The 20,261-nt window shown below is 43.3% G+C and overlaps 1 protein-coding gene across 1 annotated transcript; it reads right to left on the reverse strand.

Moving 5' to 3' along the window:
• Positions 1–2,228: 2,228 nt before the first annotated feature.
• Positions 2,229–18,489, reverse strand: LOC123485485 (protein krueppel-like). Its single transcript, XM_045216437.1, has 2 exons — positions 18,157–18,489; positions 2,229–2,249 (listed from the first exon to the last, which is right to left on the reverse strand). Exons 1-2 carry the CDS (start codon positions 18,487–18,489, stop codon positions 2,229–2,231), a joined length of 354 nt encoding a protein of 117 aa, XP_045072372.1.
• Between the last annotated feature and the right edge of the window lie 1,772 nt (positions 18,490–20,261).

The following is a 20,261-nucleotide window of genomic DNA, read 5'->3' on the forward strand; positions in this document are numbered from 1 at the left end:
CAGAGATGTCACAGAGAAGCATTTTTTTAGGACCTTATCTTTTTAACCACATATCATAGAAACTGGCTGTTTTCACATTTGTAGACACTGGTTTGGTGCTGGAGATGATGAACATGAGATTGAAAAGTGGCAGAACTGCCCTTTAAGATGAAATGAATCAAGACCGGGGCCGTATCCACAAAGAGTCTCAGAGTAGGAGTACTGATCTAGGAGGATCTTTCCATTTACAGTGCATTTGTAAAGTATTCAGACCCCTTGACTTTTTCCACATTTTGTTACATTACAGCCTTATTCTAAAATGGATTCAAATGTTTTTTTCCCTCATCAATCTACACACAAGAAGGACAACCATCTCTGCAGCACTCCACCAATCAGGCCTTTATGGTAGAGTGGCCAGATGGAAGCCACTCCTCAGTAAAATGGCACATGACAGCCCGCTTTGGAGTTTGCCAAAAGAGAGATCATTGATGAAAACCTGCTCCAGAGCACTCAGGATCTCAGACTAGGCGAAGGTTCACCTTCCAACAGGACAACGACCCTAAGGACACAGCCAAGATAACGCACAAGTGGCTTCGGGACAAGTCTCTGAATGTCCTTGAGTGGCCCAGCTAGAGCCTGGACTTGAACCCAATCGAACGTCTATGGAGAGACCTGAAAACAGCTGTGCTGCGAAGCTCCCCATCCAACCTGACAGAGCTTGAGGATCTGCAGAGAAGAATGGGAGAAACTCCCCAAATACAGGTGTGCCAAGCTTGTAGCGTCATACCCAAGAAGACTTGAGGCTGTAATCGCTTCCAAAGGTGCTTCAACAAAGTACTGAGTAAAGGCTCTGAATACTTATATAAATGTGATATTTCAGCTCTCAATTTTTAATACATTAGCAAAAATGTCTAAAAGCCTGTTTTTGCTGTCATTATGGGGTATTGTGTGTAGATTGATGAGGATATATATATTTTTAATCCATTTTAGAATAAGGCTGTAATGTAACAAAATGTGAACAAAGTAAAGGGGTGATAGATTAATTTGTATTTTAAGAATAATGACTAAAGGATTTCACCCCAAATACAGTATAAATGTGTGAGGTGTTAGAGTTATAATGTAGTGTGAACCCACTAACAGAGGGGGGGAGTTAGAAACTGTTGAAAGCATTCCAGGGTGAAGGGGACTAAGAAACAGTTTATAGGTGGGCGGAGCAAAGTGCCTTTGTGTGTCAAGGGATATAAAAGCTGTATGTATGTTTTTTGGCGCCAGAGCTCTCCATGAATAGAAATACAGATCATTCTTGCTGGTTACGGACCTTTGTTTAATTCATGATTAAACCAGAGAATTTACACCCTCTGGGAATTATTCAGAGCATTAAGTTTGATTAATTAGAGATAGAAATTCTCGTGACAAATGGTCCTTCGAGCCGGATCTCAAAATACGTCTATCGTTCTGAGGACACCGAAAACCGTGCACGGGCGGATGATAGCATCCGTATAGAATAGACCTGGCCTTCGACGTTAAGGTTATAAACAGGCCGGTGATGAATCTTATGAACGATAAAGACGTTAACGAGATTGAAAAAGCATTTAAATCCGAACTGCAAGGAGAAGGTCAGTAATTTTATTCATGAGTTTTGGTGTAATTATTTGAACTTGTTTGAGAATAGTAATTCTTGTGGAGGGCAGAGAATAGTTACCAAAATCTCATAAGAGAATTAAAAGGAATGGCCATCACCAAAATAAACTAGTTAATATTGAGATTGTACGGGTACAGTGTTTACAATATAAACAGGAAGGGAGATAATTATCATCGTGTAATTGTTTCAAGGAAGGGACTAAAATAGGTAGCGTGAGAAAAAATGGTTGTCCCATCCCTTTCACCGAAACTGGGGTTTTAAAAACTCTGGGTTACGGGTTGGATCATTTAAATGGTTAATTACAAAACAGATCATAAACATTGGCTCAAGAGTCGCACCAGATAATATGTCCCAGGAAAATAATTCTGGATTGAATTATTACTAAACGGGGGGGATTTCTTATTTTTCCACCATGGGAAATAAATATTCTAAAGAGGTCCGAGAATTAACGGGGGGATAAAAGATATAGCATTATGTTAAGGGGATCGAAGAAATATGTTTTATGGATCAATTTGGGAGAAGAGGTATGGATTTATTGGGCATCTCGATGTGGAGAAATTAGAGGCTAAACTGTGGAACGGATTTGAAGAAACAGCGAGGGGAGGGGCTAGACACAGCGAGAGTATGGCTTTTGGAGAGTCAGGAAAGACTAGAGAATTTTGCTAGAGAGTGTAAGGCCCCGTGTAAATACTGTAACAAAACAGGTCATAACCATCGCGACTGCAGAGCTAAGGGAAAGGGCAATGTCCGGGGAAATGACAGTCTATTTTTTGGTTCCACGGGTAAAATGTTTGAAGAAGTGATTTGTGTCGATTAAGAATTGGCTAAAAACACCACGAAGCGATTATTTGAGAGGTACTTATACATTTCTAACAATATACGTATGAACTTTCTCACCCAAACGTAGACGTACGTCATGGGTGAGAAAGTAGAGAATATTTACATTTGCATTTTTGGTCATTTAGCAGACGCTCTTGTCCAGAGCGACTTGCAGGAGCAATTGGGGTTGGGTGCCTTGCTCGGGGGCACATCGGCAGATTTTTCGCCTGGTCGGCTCGGGGATTGGAACCGCGACCTCTCGGTTGCTGACACGGTACTCTTGGTTACTGGGCTACCTGCCGCCCCATATGAGTTTAAGGTTGTGCCGTTGTTTGATTATGTGATAAGGTTATGTGATAAGGTTTAATGGGTAATCGGACCATAACTAATGTGGTTATAGAAGTAATGTATAAATAGTAGAGAGCCAATAGAGGGTTCCATTGAACTATTATGTTTTGTTGGGCATTTCAATGGCATAAGGTGAAATCTGTGTGTATGAGTGAATTCAACGGATACTACTGAGTATTTGGTTTGTTGATGTTGAATGGAAGATTTGAAGTGTGGTTGGGGTTAAATAGAAAGACTGACTTATTCAATAGGGAATGGGTGTAGGGAGAGAGAGTTTTTACGTGTATTAAAAAGTTGAATTAATCAATCAATCAATCAATCAATTTTATTTTATATAGCCCTTCGTACATCAGCTAATATCTCGAAGTGCTGCACAGAAACCCAGCCCTAAAACCCCAAACAGCTAGTAATGCAGGTGTAGAAGCATGGTGGCTAGGAAAAACTCCCTAGAAAGGCCAAAAACCTAGGAAGAAACCTAGAGAGGAACCAGGCTATGAGGGGTGGCCAGTCCTCTTCTGGCTGTGCCGGGTGGAGATTATAACAGAACCATGCCAAGATGTTCAAAAATGTTCATAAGTGACAAGCATGGTCAAATAATAATCAGGAATAAATCTCAGTTGGCTTTTCATAGCCGATCATTAAGAGTTGAAAACAGCAGGTCTGGGACAGGTAGGGTTCCATAACCGCAGGGCAGAACAGTTGAAACTGGAATAGCAGCAAGGCCAGGCGGACTGGGGACAGCAAGGAGTCACCACGGCCGGTAGTCCCGACGTATGGTCCAGGGCTCAGGTCTCTCAGTTGGCTTTTCTGAGCCGATCATTAAGAGTTGAAAACAGCAGGTCTGGGACAGGTAGGGTTTCGTAACCGCAGGGGCAGAACAGTTGAAACTGGAATAGCAGCAAGGCCAGGCGGACTGGGGACAGCAAGGTGTCAGCATGCCCGGTAGTCCTGACGTATGGTCCTAGGGCTCAGGTTCTCGGAGAGAAAGAGAGAACGAGAATTGAGAGAGAGAGCATACTTAAATTCACACAGGACACTGGATAAGACAGGAGAAGTACTCAGGTATAACCAACTAACCCCAGCCCCCGACACATAAACTACTGCAGCATAAATACTGGAGGCTGAGACAGGAGCGGTCCGGAGACACTGGCCCCATCCGAAGAAACCACGGGACAGGGCCAAACAGGAAGGATATAACCACCCACCCACTCTGCCAAAGCACAGCCCCCGCACCACTAGAGGGATATCCTCAACCACCAACTTACAATCCTGAGACAAGGGCCCCAGTATAGCCCACAGAGGTCTCCACCACAGCACAAACCAGGGGGCGCCAACCCGGACAGGAAGATCACGTCAGTAACTCAACCCACTCAAGTGACGCACCCTCCTAGGGACCCGGCATGAAAGAGCACCAGCAAGCCAGTGACTCAGCCCCTGTAACAGGGTTAGAGGCAGAGAACCCCAGTGGAGAGAGGGGAACCGGCCTGGCAGAGACAGCAAGGGCTGTTCGTTGCTCCAGAGCCTTTCCGTTCACCTTCACACTCCTGGGCCAGACTACACTCAATCATATGACCTACTGAAGAGATAAGTCTTCAGTAAAGACTAAAGGTTGAGACCGAGTCTGCAGTCTCTCACATGGGTAGGGCAGACTGTTCCATAAAAATGGAGATCTATAGGAGAAAGCCCTGCCTCCCGCTGTTTGCTTAGAAATTCTAGGGACAATTAGGAGGCTCTCTCTTGTGACCGTAGCGTACGTATTGGTATGTACGGCAGGACCAACTTCGAAAGATAGGTAGGAGCAAGCCCATGTAACGCTTTATAGGTTAACAGTAAAACCTTGAAATCAGTCCCTTGCCTTAACAGGAAGCCAGTGTAGGGAAGCTAGCACTGGAGTAATATGATCAAATTTCTTGGTTCTAGTCAGATTCTAGCAGCCCCGTATTTAGCACTAACTGAAGTTTATTTAGTGCTTTATCCGGGTAGCGGAAACGTAGAGATTGCAGTAGTCTAACCTAGAAGTAACAAATGCATGGATTAATTTTTCTGCATCATTTTTTGGACAGAAAATTTCTGATTTTTGCAATGTTACGTAGATGGAAAAAAGCTGTCTTGAAACAGTCTTGATATGTTCGTCAAAAGAGAGATCAGGGTCAAGAGTAACGCCGAGGTCCTTCACAGTTTTATTTGAGACGACTTTACAACCATCAAGATGAATTGTCAGATTTAACAGAAGATCTCTTTGTTTCTTGGGACCTAGAACAAGCATCTCTGTTTGTCCGAGTTTAAAAGTAGAAAGTTTTCAGCCATCCACTTCCTTATGTCTGAAACACAGGCTTCTAGCGAGGGCAATTTTGGGGCTTCACCATGTTTCATTGAAATGTACAGCTGTGTGTCATCCGCATAGCAGTGAAAGTTAACATTATGTTTTCGAATAACATCCCCAAGAGGTAAAATATATAGTGAAAACAATAGTGGTCCCAAAACGGAACCTTGAGGAACACCGAAATGTACAGTTGATTTGTCGGAGGACAGACCATTCACAGAGACAAACTGATATCTTTCCGACAGGTAAGATCTAAACCAGGCCAGAACTTGTCCGTGTAGACCAATTTGGGTTTCCAGTCTCTCCAAAAGAATGTGGTGATCGATGGTGTCAAAGGCAGCACTAAGGTCTAGTAGCACGAGGACAGATGCAGAGCCTCGGTCTGACGCCATTGAAAGGTCATTTACCACCTTCACAAGTGCAGTCTCAGTGCTATGATGGGGTCTAAAACCAGACTGAAGCATTTCGTATACATTGTTTGTCTTCAGAAAGGCAGTGAGTTGCTGCGCAACAGCTTTTTCTAAAGTTTTTGAGAGGAATGGAAGAACCGATATAGGCCGATAGTTTTTTATATTTTCCGGGTCAAGGTTTGGCTTTTTTCAAGAGAGGCTTTATCACTGCTTTTAGTGAGTTTGGTACACATCCGGGGATAGAGAGCTGTTTATTATGTTCAACATAGGAGGGCCAAGCACAGGAAGCAGCTCCTTCAGCAGTTTAGTAGAATAGGATCCAGTATGCAGCTTGAAGGTTTTAGAGGCCATGATTATTTTCATCATTGTGTCAAGAGATATAGTACTAAAACACTTAAGTGTCTCTCCCGATCCCAGGCCCTCGCAGAGGCGAGCAGATCCAGGACAGCTAGGCCCCTGGAGGAATACGAGATTCAAAGAGGAGTCCGTAATTTGCTTTCTAATGGTCATGATCTTTTCCTCAAAGAAGTTCATGAATTTACTACTGCTGAAGTGAAAGCCATCCTCTCTTGGGGAATGCTGCTTTTTAGTTAGCTTTGCAACAGTATCAAAAAGAAATTTTGGATTGTTCTTATTTTCCTCGATTAAGTTGGAAAAAGTAGGATGATCGAGCAGCAGTGAGGGCTCTTCGGTACTGCACGGTACTGTCTTTCCAAGCTAGTCGGAAGACTTCCAGTTTGGTGTGGCGCCATTTCCGCTCCAATTTCCTGGAAGCTTGCTTCAAAGCTCGGGTATTTTCTGTATACCAGGGAGCTAGTTTCTTATGACAAATGTTTTTCGTTTTTAGGGGTGCAACTGCATCTAGGGTATTGCGCAAGGTTAAATTGAGTTCCTCAGTTAAGTGGTTAACTGATTTTTGTCCTCTGACGTCCTTGGGTAGGCATGAAGGAGTCTGAAGGGCATCAAGGAATTTTTGTGTTGTCTGTGGAGAATTTATAGTACGACTTTTGATGCTCCTTGGTTGGGGTCTGAGCAGATTATTTGTTGCGATTGCAAACGTAATAAAATGGTGGTCCGATAGTCCAGGATTTTTGTGGAAAACATTAAGATCACAACATTTATTCCATGGGACAAAACTAGGTCCAGAGTATGACTGTGGCAGTGAGTAGGTCCAGAGACATGTTGGACAAAACCCACTGAGTCGATGATGGCTCCGAAAGACTTTTGGAGTGGGTCTGTGGACTTCTCCATGTGAATATTAAAATCACCAAAAATTAGAATATGATCTGTTATGACTACAAGGTCTGATAGGAATTCAGGAAACTCAGAGAGGAATCGCTGTATATGGCCCAGGAGGCCTGTAAACAGTAGCTATAAAGTGATTGAGAGGCTGCATAGATTTCATGACTAGAAGCTCAAAAGACGAAAACGCCATTTTTTTTTTTGTAAATTGAAATTTGCTATCGTAAATGTTAGCAACACCTCCGCCTTTGCGGGATGCACGGGAATATGGTCACTAGTGTAACCAGGAGGTGAGGCCTCATTTAACACAGTAAATTCATCAGGCTTAAGCCATGTTTCAGTCAGGCCAATCACATCAAGATTATGATCAGTGATTAGTTCATTGACTATGACTGCCTTTGAAGTGAGGGATCTAACATTAAGTAACCCTATTTTGAGATGTGAGGTATCACGATCTCTTTCAATAATGGCAGGAATGGAGGAGGTCTTTATCCTAATAAGATTGCTAAGGCGAACACCGCCATGTTTAGTTTTGCCCAACCTAGGTCGAGGCACAGACACAGCTCAATGGGTATGGCTGAGCTGACTACACTGACTGTGCTATTGGCAGACTTCCACTAAGCTGGCAGGTTGGCTAACAGCCTGCTGCCTGGCCTGCACCTATTTCACTGTGGGGGCTAGGAGGAGTTGAGAGCCCTATCTATGTTGGTAGATAAGATGAGAGCACCCCTCCAGCTAGGATGGAGTCCGTCACTCCTCAGCAGGTCAGGCTTGGTCCTGTTTGTGGGTGAGTCCCAGAAAGAGGGCCAATTATCTACAAATTCTATCTTTTGGGGAGGGGCAGAAAACAGTTTAGAATAGCTTTAGAAGTATTCTAGATAGGTCTATGAAAATATGTTACAAGTACGAATGACATTATTTCCTAAGAAGGAAGATGATTAGGGCAGGTCCCTGCGCCTCCCTCGTTGTGTAGGAAGGAGCGGGGGGGAGGGGTGAGAGACAGTACATAGTTCAGATGATAGGAATATCATTAAATGTATGCTTATCAACGATATCAAGTATTTGTTTTACACTGTAAGTGATCTTATCTATGGGAAGGCAATGGCAGCCCATGGTAAAATCATTTGGAACTCTGAGGAGGAAGAACAATTTATGAATAGGAAAAAGTTGCTCACTTCCCAAACAGTCTTAGCTTTTCCTACATATAACAGGGATTTTACCCAAATGGTAGAGAGTAAAGAGGGATATGACATTGGTCGTGATTTAAAGATGGTGATGAGGGAGTTTTTTTGGTGGGCTATTAGATATAACTGGGTCAATCACGAACATCGTTTTTTTATTCTTTGTTGCTAGGCAGAAGACTTGGGTGACCTAGGGTGAAGTGCTTGCTCTTACTTCAATTCATGGCTGTCTTTTGTCTCTCTTCAAACATTGTGAAGGGAGCAGCACCAGGGTTGAGCAGAGTTCAGGCTAAAACCTGTCTCTCCTTTGCTATCTTCTTGATTGATTACAGCATGAAGGGGGTTTGTGTTAGGTTTGAAAGATTTAAGTATGGACCTGTCATGTCCAACCATCAGTCTTCAGGTCAAGCCCGGGAGAGCCGGTAGAACAGAGTTTGAACTAAACATGAGTGTTTTTACAAGATAAGAGGATTGATTGGATTACTATTGATTCTTGAACTGAATGAAAGTCGAATTTAGGCCATAAAAGACAAAGGAAGTGGGAGGAGCAATAAAGAAGCAAGGGACAGTCTCAAAATAAACAAGGGATGGCAATTGGATGATAAATTACCAATATTACCTAAGTGATTGTTTAGGTAGGTGGTAATATTGACACATGAGCAGAACCATGTGTCAAGAGGAGGGAAGAGGCTAGTGGTAGGATTCAATAATATACGGAGAGGACAAAATACTTTAAAAAAAAACAATTTTTTAGATACAGTCTAGAAAGAGAATACTGATGTGAGCGGTATGGCAGAGGTTTTGTGCCCCACAGGTGAACTAAAGGAGAAGGTGACCCACTCTATCTAACCAGGTGACTGGTGAGCATCCAGTCCCTAAAGAAGAAAGACTGGAAGCAGGCCTGTTGGGAAGGGCCCTATCAGGTGATATTGGTCACTGCCTTTGCCATTAGAATAGCAGAAAGAGCAACCTGGGTCCACGTTACCCACTGCAAAAAGGTAAGAACACATACAAGCACCACTGAACACACGCAGAGTTAGAGAGAAGAACTAGACCAATAGGGTCTGGGGATCACCTCTGTTAACGAAGATCTCCTACCCCGACCTATCATCACTGTAGTGTGTTCTCAGGGTGTGAGTATGGGGTGATACCAAGCAGAAAGACTGAGGACAGGAGAGGGTTGGTTTTGGGAATAGGGGTAACTTGAGCTGCATCATAGTCTCGGCAATGGTCTTGATATGTTAAGATCCACCACCAATTACGCTATGCCCTTACCATTGTTAAGAAGTAAAAGAGAAGAGAAGCGACCTGACATACTGACCGTCAAGGGACGAAAGTGGCCTACAAAATGGGAGTCAGAGAAGGGCAGATTGTCGGATTCAGAATAAGGGTTAGGGACGTAGCCAATGGGTGGGGTACATGTCAATAAGCAACTTGGGATTATAAAATCCCATTATATTTGTGTTCGGCCCCCACGGCGGATTGTTCCTAGACTCAAGTGTTTAAACACACTTGGGGACGGGAATATGAGACCGGAGGGACTGAACATCCAGATGGGGGGTAAAGAGAAACAAAGACATCACCAATTATCAATTGGAGATAGTAGTAATGTGATTGACTTGAGTTCAGAAGCACAGGAGAGAATTCTGAACCTTACAGCCCCCTGTAACCGATGTGTGGTGGGCGTGTGCCAGTAAAGGCAGTATAAGGCAGAGAATACCAAAAGGGTGGCTGGATACGGCACCCTGGTTCTACTGATTCAGCTAGTTAGAACTAGTCACCAGGAACCAAGGAAAGGGTTAAACAGACGTAGGAGGAGTTTTAACAAGAAGGAGAATAGCCCTATTTAGATGGATGCGATTGGGATACCAAGGGGGGTATCGGATGGATAACAAGTTATGAAAGAATTAGGGGAAGGGTTTACTACCACGTTCTTTTGGTGGGTGACAATAAACAAAATTGTGAAGTGGATTAATTATATCTATTACGACCAACAACGATTTATTGACGGGACTAGGGATGCAGTAAAAGGGATTTCTGAAATTATCCGCCATCCCACTCATGACTTAGTAAAAGAGGTTGGCTCTAGATCAGGCAGAAAGGGCCAATGTCTATAGAATGATAAGCCATTGTTGCACATATTATCCCTAACAACACCACACTGGATGGGACAGTCACCAGAGCTCTTGCAGAATTAACTGCACTAAGTGAAGAATGAACTGAGAACTCAGAAGTTAGTAACATCGTGGATAGGGTGGTTTGATGAAATGTTTGGTAAATGGAAAACCATGGCAACCACCATCTTAGGGGCGGTCAGTGTTTGTATGGGTATTCTTGTATTATGTGGTTGTTGTCTTGTTCCCTGTGTCCGAGGATTGGTGAGTAAGGCGTTGGTGAAATGCAGTATCTCAACAATGATGAGAGATGGACCGACTCGGACTCTGACCAGGGGAATGTGAAAAACGATCCTCCAGGCTTGGTGGATGACGAGGATTTTGACCTCCTGAAAGACCGCCATTGGATGAAATGTTTATTAGTTCTGACGTAATCTCGAGATTAATCATGCTTGTAAATACATTTATCCTGAATGTGAAAACATTTAGTCAAAGGGGTGGATTGATAGATTAATTTGTATTTTAAGAATAATGACTAAAGGATTTCACCCCAAATACAGTATAAATGTGTGAGGTGTTAGAGTTATAATGTAGTGTGAACCCACTAACAGAGGGGGGGAGTTAGAAACTGTTGAAAGCATTCTAGGGTGAAGGGGACTAAGAAACGGTTTATAGGTGGGCGGAGCAAAGTGCCTTTGTGTGTCAAGGGATATAAAAGCTGTATGTATGTTTTTTGGCGCCAGAGCTCTCCATGAATAAAAATACAGATCATTCTTGCTGGTTACGGACCTTTGTTTAATTCATGATTAAACCAGAGAATTTACACCCTCTGGGAATTATTCAGAGCATTAAGTTTGATTAATTAGAAATAGAAATTCTCGTGACAAGGGGTCTGAATACTTTCCGAATGCACTGTAGACAGGTGTGTGCCTTTCCAAATCATGTCCAATCAATTGAATTTACCACAGGTGGACTCCAATCAAGTTGTAGAAACATCTCAAGGATGAATAGCACTGAGACCGCACTCGTGAAGGTAGTAAATTACCTTTTAATGGCGTCAGACCAGGGCTCTGCATCTGTCATTGTGCTAGACCTTAGTGCTGCTTTTGACACCATCGATCACCACATTATTTTGGAGAGATTGGAAACCTTAATTGGTCTACACGGAAAAGTTCTTCCCCTGGTTTAGATCTTATCTGTCGGAAAGATATCAGTTCGTCTCTGTGGATGGTTTGTCCTCTGACAAATCAGTTGTAAGTTTCGGTGTTCCTCAAGGTTCCGTTTAGGACCACTATTATTTTCATTCATTCATTTATTTTACCTCTTGGTGATGTCATTCTGAAACACAATGTTAACTTTCATTGCTATGCAGACGAAACACAGCTCTACATTTCGATGAAACATGGTGAAGCCTCAAAATTGCCTACCCTAGAAGCATGTGTTTCAGAGCATAAGGAAGTGGATGGCGGCAAATGTTTTACTTTTAAACTCGGACAAAACAGAGATGCTAGTTCTAGGTCCCAAGAAACAAAGAGATCTTCTGTTGGATCTGACTATTAATCCTGATGGTTGTACAGGTCACAAAAATAAAAAACTGAAGGACCTCGGCCTTACTCTGGACCCTGATCTCTCTTTTGACCGAACATATCAATAATATTTCAAGGACAGCTTTTTTCCATCTTCGTAAACATTGCAAAAATCAGAAACTTTTTTGTCCAAAAAATGATGCAGAAAATCCAGTCCATGCTTTTTGTCACTTCTAGATTAGACTACTGCAATGCTTCTACTCTCCGGCTACCCGGATAAAGCACTAAATAAACTTCAGTTAGTTCTAAACACGGCTGCTAGAATCTTGACTAGAACCAAAAAATGTGATCATATCACTCCAGTGCTAGCCTCTCTACACTGGCTTCCTGTTAAGGCTAGGGCTGATTTCAAGGTTTTACTGCTAACCTACAAAGCATTACATGGGCTTGCTCCTACCTATCTCTCCGATTTGGTCCTGCCGTACATACAGTGGCTTGTAAGTATTCACCCCCCCATTTTTCCTATTTTGTTGCCTTACAACCTGGAATTAAAATTGATTTTTTGGGTGGTTTGTATCATTTGATTTACACAACATGCCTACCACTTTGAATATGCAAAATATGTTTTATTGTGAAACAAACAAGAAATAAGACAAAAAAAAGAAAGAAAACTTGAGCGTGCATAACTATTCACCCCCCACAAAGTCAATACTTTGTAGAGCCACCTTTTGCAGCAATTACAGCTGCAAGTCTCTTGGGGTATGTCTCTATAAACTTGGCACATCTAGCCACTGAGATTTTTGCCCATTCTTCAAGGCAAAACTGCTCCAGCTCCTTCAAGTTGGATGGGTTCCGCTGGTGTACAGCAATCTTTAAGTCATATCACAGATTCTCAATTGGATTGAGGTCTGGGCTTTGACTAGGCCATTCCAAGACATTTAAATGTTTCCCCTTAAACCACTTGAGTGTTGCTTTAGCAGTATGCTTAGGGTCATTGTCCTGCTGTAAGGTGAACCTCCGTCCCAGTCTCAAATCTCTGGAAGATTGAATCTGGCCTTAATGGCCATGTACTGTTATAATCTCCACCCGGCACAGCCAGAAGGGGACTGGCCACCCCTCCAAGCCTGGTTCCTCTCTAGGTTTCTTCCTAGGTTTCTGCCTTTCTAGGGAGTTTTTCCTAGCCTTTGTGACATCTGCTGATGCAAAAAGGGCTTTATAAATAAAATGTGATTGATTGATTGATGAATAGCAAAGGGTCTGAAAACTTATGTAAATAAGGTATCTGTTTTTTATTTGTAATAAATTTGCAAACATTTCTAAAAACGTGTTTTCGCTTTGTCATTATGGGGTATTATGTGCAGGTTGATGAGGAAAATCATTATTTTATCCCTTTTAGCAGTGGTGTAAAGTACTTAACTAAAAATACTTGTAAGTACTACTTAAGTCGCTTTTTTGGGGTATCTGTACTTTACTATTTATATTTTTGACAACTTTTACTCCACTACATTCCTAAAGAAAATGATGTACTTTTTACTCCATACATTTTTCCCTGACACCTTAAAGTACTCATTACATTTAGAATGCTCAAGCAGGACAGAATTATGGCACCTATCAATATAACGCTTTGTCATCCCTACTGCTTCTGATCTGGCCGGACTCATCGAAACACAAATACTGTGTTTGTAAATGATGTGTTGGAGTGTGCCCCTGTCTGTCCATAATTAAAAAATAATACTAAAATTGTGTGTCTGGTTTGCTTAATATAAGGAATTTGTTTCTGTTAAGGTATCTTTGACAATTGAGTACTTTTTCCACCACTGCATTTTAGCTACATAGGCAGCAGAGTGGGCAGCAGCTACGTTAAAAAACAATCCAGCACAAAGTCGGGTTCCAGAAAATCCAGAACAGTTTTGTTTGTTTGTAATTTTAGCCCCTTTTTCTCCCCAATTTCGTGATATCCAATTGGTAGTTACGATCTTGTCTCATCGCTGCAACTCCCAAACGGGATTGGGAGAGGCGAAGGTCGAGTCATGCTTCCTCCGAAACATGACCCGCCAAGCCGCACTGCTTCTTAACACCTGCTCAGCTTAACCCGAAGCCAGCGCACCAATGTGTCGGAGGAAACACCGTTCAACTGACGACTGAAGTCAGCTTGCAGGCGCCCGGCCCGCCACAAGGAGTCGCTAGAGCGGGATGAGCCAAGGAAAGCCCCCGGCCAAACCCTCCCTAACCCGGACGACGCTAGGCCAATTGTGCGCCGCCCTATGGGACTCCCGGTCACGGCCGGCTGTGAAGCAGACTGGGATCGAACCCCAGGCTGTAGGACGCCTCAACACTGCAATGCAGTGCCTTAGACCGATGTGTCACTCGGGAGGCCCCATAACAGGCTTTTAAATGTCATATTGGTGCACAATTTCTACTTAAAATATAAAAAAAGGCACTCATTTTGTGGAACGACCCAGTTCACAGTTGGCTCACCTCCAGTGAGACTGTGTGTGGTCCTGTGCTGCTCAGCTGGTTCCTTTGTGGGTTCAGGAGGTGGTGTAGTCTGGTTGTCCTCCATGAACATGGTCCCTCTCAGGGTTCCCCAGACCCTCCTCACACCCCTCCTCCTTCACCAGCAGCACCTCTGGACCCTCCTGCTCCTGGAAGAGAGAGGTGATACAGATTACACAGACATACACTCCCTCATGTACGTACACACACACAATAAACACACTTTCAACATGGAGTATTTACCCATCCCCACTACTGTTAAGATAATTTATTAACTAACTATTTCAGTGTCTCTGTGTGTTTCCCAAAGTTTGTAAGACTTTGGTTCAAGAAACGGACAGAGCCGTCTTTATTCAGAGAATTCTGCCCAGAGAATTCTGTTACCACAATTTCAGAGTCCATCTTTTATACACACGTCATACAAAAATCCCACCCCGCTTTAGGCGGGCTGTATTTTTCCACTGTACACATCTTGTAAATAGTAACACAATGTAATCTCAACTTGCCCTACGCTCACACATTACTAGGTAAGTAGTCTTATGATTCTAACACATTTCACAAAGTGGAGTGTAATAATTAGTCATTACCAAATTCTTCTATCAACTACGTTTGAGTCCTATACTGTAGTTGCAGAATAACTTCATTGTTGTTAAACCCATCATGGTGGACATAAATATGATGTTGTTGTTAAATATACAGTTGAAGTCGGAAGTTTATATACACTTAGGTTGGAGTCATTAAAACTTCGTTTTCAACCACTCCACACATTTCTTGTTAAACTATAGTTTTGGCAAGTCGGTTAGGACATCTACTTTGTGCATGACACAAGTAATTTTTCCAACAATTGTTTACAGACAGATTATTTCACTCATAATTCACTGTATCACAATTCCAGTGGGTCAGAAGTTTACATACACTAAGTTGACTGTGCCTTTAAACAGCTTGGAATATTCCAGAAAATGATGTCATGGCTTTGAGAAGCTTCTGATAGGCTAATTGACATCATTTTAGTCAGTTGGAGGTGTACCTGTGGATGTATTTCAAGGCCTACCTTCAAACTCAGTTCCTCTTTGCTTGACATCATGGAAAAATCAAAGGAAATCAGCCAAGACCTCAGGAAAAAATGGTAGACCTCCACAAGTCTGGTTCATCCTTGGGAGCAATTTCCAAACACCTGAAGGGACCACGTTCATCTGTACAAACAATAGTACGCAAGTATAAACACCATGGGACCACGCAGCGGTCATACAGCTCAGGAAGGAGACGCGTTCTGTCTCCTAGAGATGAACGTACTTTGGTGCTGAAAAGTGCAAATTAATCAGAGAACAACAGCAAAGGACCTTGTGAAGATGCTGGAGGAAACGGGTACAAAAGTATCTATATCCACAGTAAAACGAGTCCTATCTCGACATAACCTGAAAGGCCGCTCAGCAAGGAAGAAGCCACTGCTCCAAAACCGCCATAAAAGCCAGACTACGGTTTGCAACTGCACATGGGGACAAAGATTGTACTTTTGGAGAAATGTCCTCTGGTCTGATGAAACAAAAATAGAACTGTTTGGCCATAATGACACATCATGTTTGGAGGAAAAAGGGGTTCCTTGCAAGCCGAAGAACACCATCCCAACCGTGAAGCACGGGGTGGCAGCATCATGCTGTGGGGGGTGCTTTTGCTGCAGGAGGGACTGGTGCACTTCACAAAATAGATGGCATCATGAGGAAGGAAATGTATGTGGATATATTGAAGCAACATCTCAAGACATCAGTCAGGAAGTTAAAGCTAGATGGCCCCAAGCATGCTTCCAAAGTTGTGGCAAAATGGCTTAAGGACAACAAAGTCAAGGTATTGGAGTGGCCATCACAAAGCCCCTGACATCAATCCTATTGAAAATGTGTGGGCAGAACTGAAAAAGCGTGGTGCGAGCAAGGAGGCCTACAAACCTGACTCAGTTACACCAGCGCTGTCAGGAGGAATGGCCAAAATTCACCCAACGTATTGTGGGAAGCTTGTGGAAGGCATCCCGAAACGTTTGAACCAAGTTAAACAATTTAAAGGCAATGCTACCAAATACTAATTGAGTGCATGTAAACTTCTGACCTACTGGGAATGTGATGAAAAAATAAAAGCTGAAATAAATCATTCTCTCTACTATTATTCTGACATTTCACATTCTTAAAATAAAGTAGTGATCCTAACTGACCTAAGACAGGGAATTTTTACTAGGATTAAATGTCGGAATTGTGAAATACAGAGTTTAAAATGTATTTGGCTAAGGTGTATGTAAACTTCCGACTTCAAATGTAAGTCAGCTATGATAAATCATCATCAGACAAACCTGACTAAACGATTGACTATATGACTTGTACAGTAGGTGTTTGTTAGTGTGTGGGTAGTGTGTAGGTATTAGGGCTGTCAAACAATGAAATGAATCAAGTTAATGGCATTAGTTAATTGCGATTAATCAACATTTTAGTATTTGCTCAAATTTGGCCCCAAATATAGATTTTTCCATTTAAAAAGCAGTGCATTGAGGTACAGGCATACTTTGATTGTGACGGAAACAAAATTATCTACATCAGAATCTTTTAATAGCATTCTCACCATAAACAACACTAAAGTCACTAACATAGCTACAGCTATTAATGCTCCCAATGTTTAAGTAGGCCTACTCCCTATTGTCAATGTTCTTTTAGTTTAACACTTGCACACAGTACAGACACTCTTTCTCTTACACACACACACAGCTTTAAGTACTGTTAAAGCTTCAGGCAGGAAAAAATGAACTGTCTCTATGGTTACAAAGAACAAAGAGCTTTTAAATGTATGAAAACATTGTAACCATCTGTACCGTTCAGATAACTTTACACACATAGGCCTACACACTCTCCCAAGAAATGCATTTCACTGTACTAAGTGAACATGACAATAAAAAACTTGAAACACACATCCTCTCTCACACACACACACACAATCATACACACTCTACTCTTGCATATGCAGCCTACCTTTGAAGCATCTCTTTGAGGAGCGAATTCCTTTTCAGTTCTTCCTGTGCCATCCAAATGTGTGCATTGCCTAGTCAGTGGTCAAGTTATCAGGTTGCTAGGGTAACATGAGAGAAGCTAGCGAAATAATGTTGTTTGTTATCAAACCAAAAAACAGTAGCTTGCAAGTAGTTTAAAAACACTGTTCCCGCGACATGCGCTACCTATCCGAGGCAGAAAGAAAACATAGCTCCAGTAATATTGGGTATAACTTTCATGATTTGGCTAGAAGTACACAGTCCAGGTATGTAAAGGTGCAAACATTGCCTGTAGCTGTGTTCCGTGGTTGTGTTCTGCACTTAAAAGCGCCCGGTGCGGAAACACGTGCACATAAAAGGTTCCATGCGGTGAAGACATGGAAACGCAATTAACGGGGCGTCCAAAAAATTTATGGCGATAAACATGTCAACGCGTTAACTGATGGCCCTAGTAGGTATATTTAGTAAGTGTAAATTGGTGATAAAGCTCTGTTGTGTGTATGCAGAATGGGGTGAGATCAGATGTGATGTATATTAAAGAGAATCTCAATTAAAGTCTTAGAATGAAAAGTCCCATTTTGTGTTTATTAAACATAAACAAGTTTTAAATACACCATATGAAAACCACACATACACGTCTCAACTAAAAATCTGCATGAACTTGTTGAACTGCATTTATTTTCCAATTAAAAGTGTCTTGGGAAAAAAATTCAGTTGGTGAATGGAAGTAATCCAGGCATTTGTAAACATATACCCTACACAGTACAAACACAATATGTAACAGACTTTAGGTTTATATCCCACAATGTCTGGATGCAATATTCTACCCAGGAATATTCAACACTGAAATCTGTTACCATCGTTATTCCAAATGAATCTGTGGATATTTTTGCTGATGAAAATTTATAGATTTGTCTTTAATGCAGGGTTTGATCTAAACGTCCAGAAGCTATCGCGTGAAATGTTTACTTTGATGTTATAGACTGGAATGATTTTTCTGCTGGTGTATTCTGGAGGTAGCTCCTCTCTGAGAACCTCTTTCCGCAGTGCGTACAGGCAAACAGCGTTTCTCCCGTGGGTGGACCTTCAGGTGTATCTTCAGCTGGTGCTGGCGGGAGAACCTCTTCTCACACTGGGGGCAGCTGTAGGGTTTCTCCCCTGTGTGGACCCTCTGGTGCCTCTTCAGGTCACCAGCCTCAGCGAAGCGCATGTGACACTGTGTACAGCTAAAGGGTTTCACCCCGGTGTGGACCCTCTGGTGCCTCTTCAGGTTGCCAGCCTGAGCGAAGCGCATGTGACACTGTGTACAGCTGAAGGGTTTCACCCCTGTGTGGACCCTCTGGTGGATCTCCAAATGGGGGCAGCTGAAGCCTTTGTTACAGAACATGCAGAGGAACCGTTTCTCTTTACTATTGCCTGATGTTGCTCCCCCTCCCTGAGCCTGGGCTCTAGCCCTGTCATTTGAGTTCAATACCTGATCAAAAAGGACGCGGCCGTGTGAATCAGAAGGCCCCACCGACGTGGACACTGGGTCGCGATCTCTGAATGCATGTAAAGGGGAGTGGGTCGCAACATTTAGATTTGTCTCCAAGCTTTCCCTGTAATCTAAGAAGTCACTGGTGTTGACCTGTGAGTGTCCTTCTCTTAAGTGAGTCTCGTCTGCATTCCATGTCTGCGGAGAGTCGCGCTCAACTTTCACAGTCACCTCATCTACGACCAGACCCTCCTTTCTTATCTAGGCACCCTTCAGAGTATACACTACTACTGTACTGGTTCCAGTCCTCTCTCATTGGATTAGTCTGTGTATCTAAGCCCACAGGCATGTTACCAGGTATCATCTCTGTCTCTGTAGCGTATGAACAGGACGGATCATTGCCAGTCTGTAACGCGTCACCTGAGTCCTGATGGGAAGAACCGTCCTCGGCTACCGTAGTAAATACTCTGAGCGGGGAGCAGGTGGATAGCCCAGTCGCCCCAGCCCCGTTAAAGTCTCAGTCTCTGTCTCTGACTTGAGGACGGCGTTCTGCGTTCCACTGACCTCCGTGATGCTGCGTGGGTCCTGGGCTGCACTGGGGCGGCAGTAGGATCCTCCGTTGCTACAGGGGGGCGCTCCAGCCGCTCCAGTCTGGATGTCTGTGCTGTGTTGTGGGTCCTCCTCTCCTTCAGACCTCTCCAGCTTGACCCCAGGACCTGCAGCATCTGCATCTGCAGACTGACAAAAAGAAGAGAGGTTGTTATTGGATAACAATGTAATAGGGAATTCTCACAAAGCTCCCCTATGGCAGATAAATGAGGATGTACATGTAAGCAAATGAATAGCTGAGGGGAGCCTTTCTGAAATAAACTGGCAACATTTTATGTACTGTAATTTTGATGTAATACTATTACACTAACCTCTATCACGATAAGGTGCTGGGTTGAGGTTCCACTCCCTCATCAACAGTGATTGGTTGGTCATCTCTCCATGTATTGTATCCCGCTGGCTTCACAAAGCTCCTGTGGCCTCCAGTGCGATGTCCTTCACCTGAGAGAGTGATTGGGCGAAAAGAGGTGGTTAGCCCCACAGTTGCCAGCTAGTTCTGTTTGTTTGTCTGTGTGCCTGCGCCGGCGGGCATGTCGGTGTCTTGTCCATGCAGCTCGGGCGGGGGGGCGTCTTGCCGCGTGCGGTGATCGTTGTAGTGGCCTGCTTTCCGGGCTGAAGCTGCTTGTGAAATGGCTGGGGGCCAGTGTATGCTGAGCTGTCTGTTAGCATAGAAGAGCGATTCCGTCGCTTCAACCTGGGTGCATTATTTTAATAGCTCCATCTGAGTTGTAAATTATCCGATTCCAAAAGCAGTTTCTCCCTTGTCTTTTTCATAGCGTCCCTCTATCAACTGATCCCTGATGATCTCGTCCTGAAGTGTCCGTGGTTACAAGAGCTGGCCAAATCCCTCCGTTACTCACCAGCCCCCATTACGAATGGATCACCCGCCGTTGGTGTCTCTTCGTGGCGGTGGCGTCGGAGGAGCACTTCGCTCCGCGGAGGCTGACTGCAGCAGTGAATGTAGGAGCGATCCAAGCGCTCTAAAATCCTGTCCCCTGCACCATGGCAGTGGGCACGGTGCTGTCCGCTTGTCGGAGATGTGGAAAAGTCCATAGCTCTAAATAAGTGTTAAAACT

Source organism: Coregonus clupeaformis, unplaced genomic scaffold (assembly GCF_020615455.1).
Source record: "Coregonus clupeaformis isolate EN_2021a unplaced genomic scaffold, ASM2061545v1 scaf0710, whole genome shotgun sequence".
In the NCBI taxonomy this organism is placed as follows: Eukaryota; Metazoa; Chordata; class Actinopteri; order Salmoniformes; family Salmonidae; genus Coregonus; species Coregonus clupeaformis.